General features: G+C 39.1%; 1 protein-coding gene across 4 annotated transcripts in view; it reads left to right on the forward strand.

Annotated features, from left to right (window-relative positions):
* Positions 1-10,679, forward strand: part of LOC122530451 (protein yippee-like 1) — a 22,602-nt gene extending 11,923 nt beyond the window's left edge. The window contains exons 2-6 of one of the 4 annotated variants that reach the window (XR_006306991.1): positions 172-193; positions 8,308-8,738; positions 8,958-9,001; positions 9,223-9,331; positions 9,463-9,494. Coding sequence is in view for 1 of the 4 variants with exons in the window: in XM_043657411.1 (XP_043513346.1) it covers positions 8,637-8,738; positions 8,958-9,001; positions 9,223-9,331; positions 9,463-9,552 (345 nt within the window). In the remaining 3 variants the exon portion in view is untranslated. Of the gene's footprint in view, positions 1-171; positions 194-8,307; positions 8,758-8,957; positions 9,002-9,222; positions 9,332-9,462 lie in introns of those variants that run through there. The other 3 variants (XR_006306992.1, XR_006306993.1, XM_043657411.1) reach the window with 3 other exon arrangements.
* Positions 10,680-10,877: the final 198 nt, after the last annotated feature.

A 10,877-nucleotide genomic window follows, 5' to 3' on the forward strand; every position in this document is an offset into this window, starting at 1 on the left:
GTTGATGTCTTGAATGCACAATAACACGTGGGTTTTCTTCATCCCAATTATGATTATTATGAAAATTGAATATACCATCCCAGAGTTTGCTCTGTTTATAAAATTCATTATATTTCATAAACGAAAACAGACAGGACATATATTTATACGACTTTTTTTCATTATTTTCAGGCGTACAATCAGCTCCCGAAGTGTAGGTCCCACAAGTTACGAAACATCCTGTATATAACATCGGTCTTGAATAATCGCGCGCGCTCGTCACGTGTTTGCATTGGGTCAGACCTGGGCGAAATTGATCTCGAGTAATTATTTGCAAATAAATTTTTGAAATAATGTTCTTTGGTATTTGGCAAATAATGAATTTCAGTCAGCGGTGTGCGGCGTTGTTTGCCCGATTAAAAGAATTGTGCAAATAATTGGGAAAATAATAAATTGAGAGACTAATTGAGAAAATAATATTTATTTGATAATTGAGAATTCCTCTTTGAAATAATATTCGAAATAAATGTCATTGAAGCAAAGAATGCTGAAACGAAAAATCAATGAAAAAATCAAAATAATTTATTAGTGTTATCGCGGCAGAAATTTGTCTTGCAATTAGCTTTTTTTATAGGGCTCGTTCCTCAAACATTTGGTCCGTTAATGAACAAAATTTTGGAAACATCTGTTCAAGGTGCAAATGAGAATAGTGTCTCTCTCTCTCTCTCTCTCTCTCTCTCTCTCTCTCTCTCTCTCTCTCTCTACTGACGGCGAAGAGTATTATATTTTGCAAATGCTTGTTTTATTAATATATGGTCATGGAGCATATCTAAATCTCTTCTATCGCCGTCAAAAAAAAAATTGAGCGATACGAATTTCAACTTGTGTCTGCAGATAAGCTTGGTAACTATGCCGTAGTGTGGCAGAATAAGAAATAGTAAATACAAGCCTTGAGAAACCAGTTATTTCCATCAAAATCAAATAAAGATCCTAGGCAACTAACAAATAATGCGTTTCTTACATCGTCTGGAAAGCACACACTTGGTGTTTACACTGAAAAATATGAATTTATGAGGTTATTAATTTTGTTGCGTAACCAGAAATATTTGACCATTGCATTGAAAACTGGTGCAGATAATTGATTGATGAATCAATGAATGACTTTTGATAGCGTCTTCTCTACGTTCGAAAGTTTATGATTATTTTGCAAAATTTCTATAGCATTCTATAATAGGGACATTATAAAATTGTAATAATGGCGATATAACTAGGGACGTTATAAAAATATANAAACACAGTATTCTACATAAAAAAAAAACAAAGAAAAGAAAGAAAACAAAAATAGAGATAATACAAAAAAAAAAAGTTCTTCCGTGGGAGGGATTCAGAACCCTAAAACCTCCGGGTATGAATAAATTTCACTATAGCTTCTTCGCTACTACATCACTACCTCCAGCTTTAAGAAAAGAAGTACGTGTAGCTGTGATAGAAGATTAAAACATTAAATATCTGTGTAAATAACGAGTATTGACGGAAATGCTTGGACATTAGTCGAATTATTTTTACTTTAGGCATCGACACACCAAATTTCATTAAAATCGACGACCCAGCAGCTGTGAGCTCTCCTTGTTAGAAAGAATTTCCACACTGTTGGCCGTTAGCCCACGTATCCACGTGCTTTTCGCCGCGACAATCGTTATATTTCTACTAGATTGGAAACGGTTTTCTGCGCCGCGCTCGTGTACGTGCACGTGCGATCATTAACATAAGTGTTATTTAACGACGCTTTATGAATCTTTACGATCGTCTCAATTTACAATTCTGACAGGGCTAGCTCGTTCGGTGCCACTTGGAATGCTGGTCAATATGTATATACGAATCGAAACGTTTACGAAACACTGTCAAAACGAATTCCCGGCTCGGTGGCGGCCGATTCCAATTGGCAATGAACAAACGGGCATTGCGTCGTTCCCAACGTTCTCGTAATCGATGTTAATTTCTTGATTTCCTCGGCGCGGTATATTATAGCTATTTAGGCGGAGCGTATTTACTGCCGCGAGACGCCGTCGTGTCAGATAAGATAATATTCAAATATTATGCGTATAATTTGTGTTTAATCGCAAGAAATTAGAATTGAAAAGCAGAAGTGGCTTGTTTACGAACGTGTATGATTTCTTCCTTATCGAGTTGACTTTTACCAGTATCATTCGATAATGAACGACCGATTCACGGCTATTCCAAAGAGAAACTGTAGTCGAATCTTTTTAAGGTGTCCAGCTCTTCCCATTGTATTTATTCTTTGTATTTATTTCGATATTAGGTTAAAAAAAAAAATGGACAAGTTGCTGCCCGCGCAAACGTGAAATTATCGATGGGAAGAACGCGGACCTTAACGAAATTCCACCTCGTATAACCTCGTTGTACCCTCCGCGTCGATTAAATTTCCCGCGGGAAGACTCTGCGATAACGTCGTTCGACAGGTTTTCATTGAATGTCGTTATATTGATTCTACCCGCCGTTATTTATATATCGAGTCGCGGAAGTCTGCGTACTGACGAACTCGATCGGGCAATTAATAATAATCCCTGGCTCATTGGCTCGTCGCTATTGTTTGATATTACGCCTCTTACGTGACATTAACACGGGTGATCATCTCTGGCGAAAGAAAGTATTTTCTCGGAGAGAAAAAAAAAACTCGATGAGATACCTACACAATATCGATTGCGTTTACCGTGTTGCTGACTGTCATAACCTTTGCGGAAGCGTAATTTTAATCGGTATTTAATCTAATCGTCTATTCAGATCTTTATTGCGCTTGCCTCGGCTGCACAATGTTGTTTACCATTCTGTAAACTGCTTTTTTATTGACCCTGAGTTCTTGAAAAAAAAAAAAAAAAGATTGACACTTTTGGATAATTTCGTGACATTAATTTATCTGTGAAGTGAGGTTGTAAAAGAACTTTTTCCGTAAGAACGTATTTGTAAATTATTACGCTTGAGGAACTATCAAACTAAAAATGATATAAGAATACTATACTTTATAGTATATATATACTATTATATATATATTATAAAGTATGTACATAAGAAGAAGAACGTGAAATTTGTATTTTGTCGATGCGGTTTCTTATATATAGGGTATGTCAAAAATCGCTTCCTACTAAAGTAAATAATTTTTTATTATTTTTATAAAAATCCTTTTTTTTTTTCTTACAGGTTAAAGTACGTGATAAAAAAAAATCATGTTTGAGCTTAAATTTTATTTAAAATCAATAAAATTAATTTTTTCTTGCATCTTGACATTTTATTTGAAGACAAAAGAAAAAAATAGGTGGGAAGAAACTTTTGGCTCACCCTATACATCGAGGATGTGTATCGTTCTCGATTTCCGATAAACGTAACGTCGATATATTACGTAAATGGTTATTTCGTTTTATCTAACGTTCTGCGGATGTTCTAAAATTCCTGTATCGGTATTTCTCTTTCTCTTCATCGTTTCGGTATCGAAAGAATTCAATCGTTTATCTTATCGTTCTCATATACACGTTACGCCGTTAAAGCGTGTATCGAAAAATCTAAACGTTCAAATGGTTTCTCCAGGCCTCTATTCCACAAAACGCCCTCTGCATCGAAATATGGCGAAGCGTAGAAACACGACCGCTTTTGAAAATAAATTTCATTGTCGGCAAGCGTCGTGAGTTGCTACTGTGATTCACTCGTCGCCACTTTGTAGAACTTGCTCGCCACTCGCCATTTAATTTTCAAGAGTGAACCGTACGCTTTAGGGCAAGCCCTTAGATCCTTTGTGCAGCTCACGCTGTATAATCAAAATTGAAATAACTTTCAATTTGAATAATTTTAACCATGAACGTTCGTGATGTGCCCCTTTTGGCGAATACTTTTATTCGCGAACAGATATTTTTCCTATATGAAGCACACAAAAAATAAAAACAAAAATTTGCATCTTGGAAATACTCTTATTACTCATATTGCATCAAACTACCGGATATTGATGAAAATGGTATCTAAGAAAAGACAAACTCGGTGTGTTTTTGTTAAAAAAATTGTCATATCTTTTTAATTAACATGAATACACTTTTCTAATTTCAATGTATCGTTTCACTATATATGTCGAATTGATAAAAAAGTATGTAAACTATGCGCGGTCCTCGACAAATTTTTGTTGACCAATGAAACTCGCAATCGGGAAGATCTAAAAAGGTTGGACACACTCATGCTTTAAGGTTACTTTGCACCGTACGCGACATCTGCCCCACGTGTTTCCATTGCACGCTTCGTCTGGGGCAAGTAAGTATGTACATAACGCGCGTCATATATACCAACGCCAGGTGAAGAAAGAAAGAAAGAAAAAAAAGGAAACGAAGCGTGTGTCGCGCGGATAGGAACGGGCTTTCACTCGGATTCTTCGTCTTATTCATTGGTGAGGTGATCTCGCTCGCTCGTTTGCTCGCGCCGTCTGCACGGGGAGAAAAAGGATGACAAGAAAATCGGAAATTCCGAGGATGCGTCGGCGACGGGTAGCAATGACCTTGGGCCGTGTATTGACTCGAATGTTCCAGCTCTTTGTTCCCAACAATTCGTCGGGAAACTTCTTTCTCTTGCCCCGGCCTCTCTGCAGATTCATAGTCTGCGGCCATCGAACCGCGCGCGCGCCACCATTCTACACAGTTTGTTCTGCACGGCCGCTACATTCAAGGATAATACCGCACTCGAGAAAGCCCTCTAGACAAATTTTTGAAATCTAACCTGAGAAAAACCAATTATGTACATATAATTCTGTCTTGCATCTCCGACAATCGGCTCTGTACATTTTTTTTTTTTTTTTGTTTTTCTTTATTTGAAAATGTCCTTCTTCGGGCAATTCAACTGATATTATTACTGCTTGTGAAATTTTGCGAGTCGCGAGTTGTCGGTATTTTCATTGACGCAAAACGTTGACAAATCTGTGAAACGAATTTTAAGAATGGAATTTAGAAAACTAACTTGAAACCTATTAGTTTAGCGGTACTATTGTTTGGTAAATTATAATCATTGATATTACTGCAGTGAAATTTCAAATTATCAGTAGTTTCATTGCATAACATTGACAAACCTGTGAAACGAATTTGAAGAGTGAAAAATAGTTTATAACCTATCAGTTTAGGCAGTATTATTATTCGGTGAATTATTGTGCAAAAGAATTTTACTATATATATATATATATATACGTATAAGTTTTATACTTTTAGCATCGTTTGTATTTTTAATCAATCGTGCACTATTGCGTCACATCAGTATCATTTTCCGCATCCAAGTATGAAATTACGTTTCAAATTGTATTTAGTAAACAAAGGTAAATCCGCGTTTTCAAGTGGATCACCAACGGAATTGATAACAGATTTTTAGACCAGTTCAAGATACAATGGAGATCCTTGTGTCAATTTATTTTCAGCTGACTTTAAAGATTTTTAAGTAACCATCTTATTGCAAATTACATTAATTTAAAGTGTTAGGATACATTAGTTAATTATTAATTTAAATACATTATATTACATTAAAGTCGGACATTAATTTAATATTAGACAAACCAAGTAGATAAAGAGCATTGGCCCGAAGAAAATCGGGCACAGGTGTGTAATTCGTTTTAATTGCGTCGCATTCTTCTCCATTTTTTTTTCTTTTTATGGCTTTTAGAGCGACTCTTGCGCGTCAGAAGTAATACAGCAGGAAGTGTGTCCGGCACTTCTGTGTCGCACAATCTGTTAATTCCCCGGCGCGTTGCCGTAAGCCTGAAAAGTGAAGCAGCAGTACCGTTATCGCAAGGCCACGGCGGCGAAATCGTTGTTTCGATTGATTCAAGCTGACAAAGAGCGTGAACGAGGAGGACGGGGGGAAAGAAAAGAGGGGAAAAAAAAAAGAAAGAGAGGGAGAAGACGAAGAAGGCACGACGAAGAAAGATCGAAGAAGGAGGAAAGAGGAAGAACGTACAGGTTAAAGCCGTGCAAAGAGAGTCTGGCCTCTCCTCTAAATCCATATAAGAGGTTACCGTTCTTTCATTCTTATAATGCAGAAACACCTCCTTGCTAAGTGTATTAAAACAAAGGCTCTCTTATTTTTGTTTGCACAGGGTGTCCCCCGACTGAAACATGATTCTTCGTGTATACTTTCCGTTTTATTTTACACGTAGAATCATGCCTTTCGGTCGATTATCCACGAATTACGCCATCCTATACACGTGTCTGTTTCTTTTTTATATGCATAATGGAAACGATTACAATCACACGATGCACAGCCTTCATTCATATTAATGAACGATGATGAATTTTTTTTCTAAGGCCTTGAACTGAATGGCAATGCTGTTGGTGTTTTTGTTTCTCCTTTCTTTCTTTCATTATTTACGTTGTTGTTATTATTATTGTTACTTTTTGGCTAATGGGCGCCGCAAGAAACGAAACGCCTCGCCTCGCTTCGAGATTTTTCTACTCGAGAAGACAACGACGAGAAAGTGACTTTATTAACAAGTAACATCTATGCTCGAGATATATATATATATATATATATATTGATTGAAATTTTTTTCTTTTGAAGATTGCTTCAAGGACAGTTTACGTCAACGTTTCAAACGAAATGTTACGCTTTTGTTTCAGTACCCTTAGCGCGTAGATAAAAGAATATAACAGAATGCAATTATACATATTTAAGAACCGACAACAGCGGACAAACAATCCCCGACAGCGTCTTTTAATACTCGTCAAGTATTTTTGACTTTGAAACGATCTTTCAGTTGTTTCTCTATCGATATATACGCGCATGTAAAATTATAACGAGGTCGCTGTAGTCTTTTTATACATTTTTTTTTACTTCATTCAATCATCTAGAATTTTTTTTTTACTATTTTTAAAATATCCTCTCCTTTCCAACGCTAAGTTTTCCCTCTCTGAAATGATTCTGAAATTTAGATCGCGTGACAGCCTGAAAAAGAAAGAAAAGCACAAAAAAAAAATCGCCATAGAAACAGGTTGGGAATGTGGTGGCGAACGGTATAAAGAAGAGAAGAGTGAGACAGAAGACCGGCCCGTGCTTCCTCGATCCTTATAAAGAAGTCTTTTCTTTAGGTACATCATAATAAAGATCTTGTCTCTTTTCTTTGTCTGAACATACGCCAGCACGTGGCGTAGCTGATGTCGCTCGATATGGAGTGTGTAACGTCAATGCTATTGCGCTTCAAAATGTGCGTTGAAGCAGCCTCTCCGCTGCGCGTGTAGCATTTCTTCTCTCCGCTTTTCTCTTTATCTGTATATTTATATACAGGGGCAATTGTACCGAGATTTTTCTCTCCCTCTTCATTTTTGTTCTTCTGTCAACTGTTGACTCTCCATGTAGTACACGTATACATACACACACACACATATATATATATGTATATATGTACTAATGGCGAGCCATAACGCGCAGTTAACGCGCCCGGAGTCAGAGCACGCACGTTATTTAACAGGTCGTTATAAATAACTCGGAACTGATAGTTGTGGAATAAATATACACGATAGCGAGTAAATAGAAGTGTTATTAGAGCACACACACGCGGCGTGAACGAGAACGACGGGTATTCCGAGGAGGATCCGCGCAGGAGCCAATTTGTTTGTTTTATTTTTAATCCCAAACCGAGCGTAATTTTAACTATCCCTCTCTCGCGCACGTGACTAGTTTTATTTACTCCGCTATGCGATGATTACGTTTCAATTTTCGAGACGCGAGAAACGACGTTTCGAAACTTGGGATTCTTATCCGAAGGAAGGTTAAGTTGGTTAATCGAAAGAAAAAGAGAAAGTCGCTTTAATCTCTCTCTTTTTGATGGACGTTCGAGCTTCTTCTTTTTTTTGTTTTTGTTTTCAATGAATGTCCGACCGATCTTTAAATAGATATCGCTCGTGGTGTGCAGGGATCGGTGATATCGACGGATCGAACGCGTTGCGTTAGATCACGCGGCTATCCCTGAGCGACACGGCGTTGCGTGTCGTCATCGTAGGCGTTGTACACACATAATTCGAAGTTGCACAACGCGCAACGTTGCGGCCAGATACGTAGCAAGATTCGTAACGGAGGATCGTCGTTATAATTAGAGATACAAAACATTATTGAATAACAACGATAAAACGACGATGATGATGATAATAATAATGGTAATGACGATGGTGTTTGTTGACAGGTGTCCCCGAACCGGCGCTGTCTGAACCAGCTCAACAGCTGATCGGAGTACGAAGCGGCGGTGAACGGGGCCACTATTGCACCACCACCCCGCGATTGGAAAAAATTCGATATATTAATCAGTTGTTGGTTAACGGCCAGACGTTCCCACGAGGAAAGGGGCGAGAGGACGAGGAGGGGGAAGAGGGCGAGGAACGAGTGGCGTCTCGACACCTGATAATAAGAACAAAGGGAGGAAGAGAAATTAACGACGACGACGACGACGACGACGACGACGACGACCGCGACGACGACGACGAAGACGACGACCACGACGACGGCCACGACGAAGACGAAAACGAAGACGAAGACGAGGACAAAGACAAAGACAAAAACGACGACGACGAAGAAGACAAGGACGAAGAAGAAGAAGACAAGGGCGAAGATCTCCTCACTTGCTTGGACACGCAATCATGGTCAAAACTTTTCAAGCGTACCTGCCCTCGTGTCACCGCACTTACTCGTGCATTCACTGCCGTGCTCACCTCGCCAATCACGACGAACTCATCTCTAAGGTGAGCCGTGCTAGATCAGGTAACGGACAGACTTCTCGCATTCACTTCCGAGCTCTCTGCATACGCTTGTGTGTGTTACTATGCTACACGTGTTTTACGTGTCTCTCTTCTATTACGTGTATATATATATATATATATACACATACATACATATATATGCACATGTATCCTGTATATGCACCGTGTCCACTTACACAGGCTTTTTCCTTTTGATTGCAGTCCTTCCAGGGCAGTCAAGGTCGTGCCTATCTCTTTAATTCCGTGTAAGTATGCTAATGCCTTTGGAGAAGCGAGATCGAATCGCCGTCGTGGAAAAGTAGGACGCGTTATTTTACCCGTGGAAAACTGTACTTCATGGTTTTCTCTGGCTGTCTCTCTCTTCTTCCATCTTCTTCCATCCCCTGTCCCATCGCGACAACGACAAAGATAACGATAACAACGTGCTTGACGACAAAGAATAAGAACGATTGTTTGTCGGTTTTAGGGTGAACGTGGGCTGTGGTCCTGCGGAAGAGCGAGTTTTGCTAACTGGCCTTCATGCTGTCGCTGATATTTACTGTGAATGCTGCAAGACCACCCTTGGGTGGAAATACGTAAGTACTCGCCTTGGAAAATATATATATCTGTACGAAGGCACACAGCCACGTTGCGTACGTGCAAATCGATCTGCTCTGTTCGGTGAACTATGTTCCGTTAACGGCGATCTCTCTTGGAAATTTTGCAGGAGCATGCGTTCGAGTCGAGTCAAAAGTATAAAGAGGGCAAGTTTATAATCGAGCTTGCTCACATGATCAAGGAGAATGGATGGGAATAGATCGAGCCGAGAGAGGGTAACCCGCTGCAAAAGAAAACAGAAAGAGAGAGAGTACTCCTGACGAGAGAAACGAATAACGCAAAAGAAAGAAAGAAAGAAAGAAAGAAAAAACAAGGCCCGTCGAAACTATTCCTGATATAAGAGTTAATGCCTATAATGTTGTTCTAATTGCAATGTGCGGCCCCCTCCCCTCTGTCAAACCACCAACGAAAGTCTGTGATTTCATTTGTGATTTGTAATCTTAGTAACTTTTTATGTTTCGGACAATTCGACGCTGTTTTTCATTTTTTCCGATTGACTCGTCATACGAGCGATGACACCGGCGATCCGCGGCGTCGCGGATCGATCACACGTGCAAGTATTGTAAAGACAGAAAGAAACAGAAATTTATTTTTCAACGAAGGAGAGAAAGGAGGAACGAAAACGATGGGAAACAAGAAAGAAAGGAAGGAAGGAAGGAAAGGGGAGAGAGAGTGGAGGAACAAATGGAATAATAGAACGTAGTATGAGATAAGAGAAAAGAAAGATTATGATGATGATGATGATGATGATGATGATGATGATGATATAATCATGCTGGTAAGCTATGGTGAATATGATGACGATGGTGCCATGGTGGGAATAAAGATGGAAAATCGCTCTGTTCGAACAATGGGGTGCCCTCCTAATTTTCATTCATTATATCTTTCTAGACATTTCCCTGTGAATGTCGCAATGATGTAAATGTTAAAAATTAACGCGCGGGGCACCCCGATCAAAGAGATCAAGAGTTTTTTTAATCTGTTAAACTGCACCGGAGCAGCGCAAGTGCCACAGACTTTGCTGGACTGACTGCCTGCCCGCCGCGTCTATCATTGGAATTTCACTGCCGATATTCCTAATATTAATTAAGACGGCTGCGCCGCATCGTAGGCGACGCGGCTCGTAGTTTTTAGAGTAGCTTACAAGTATAGCATACTAAAGCCTATGTTACAATATTATAGGACCTCATGGATATAGGATATAAGGATATCGTGTAAGAGCAAAGACGGGTGTGAAAATCGTGAGAAAGAAGAATCGAGTGAATGTTTTACGTTGCGTGTACGTCGTGTACGTGCGAGAGAGGAAAAGGGAGAAAGAAGAAAGAGAGGAGAGAAAAAAAAAAGAAGGTTTGATTAATCGTGTCGCGTGTGTACATGTTTGATTTTATGTTCACCATGCCTGCCAAACTGTCTGTTTATCTGCCAGTCGCCATTACTGTTAGTGGAGGGGAAAAAAAAAAAAAAAAAAAAAAAAAATAAAAAAATAAAATGAAATTTAACGAGATGGATTTTCGCGCGTTCTGG

The sequence above is a fragment of the Frieseomelitta varia genome, unplaced genomic scaffold (genome assembly GCF_011392965.1).
Source record: "Frieseomelitta varia isolate USP_RPSP 00005682 unplaced genomic scaffold, Fvar_1.2 scaffold_342, whole genome shotgun sequence".
NCBI lineage: Eukaryota > Metazoa > Arthropoda > Insecta > Hymenoptera > Apidae > Frieseomelitta > Frieseomelitta varia.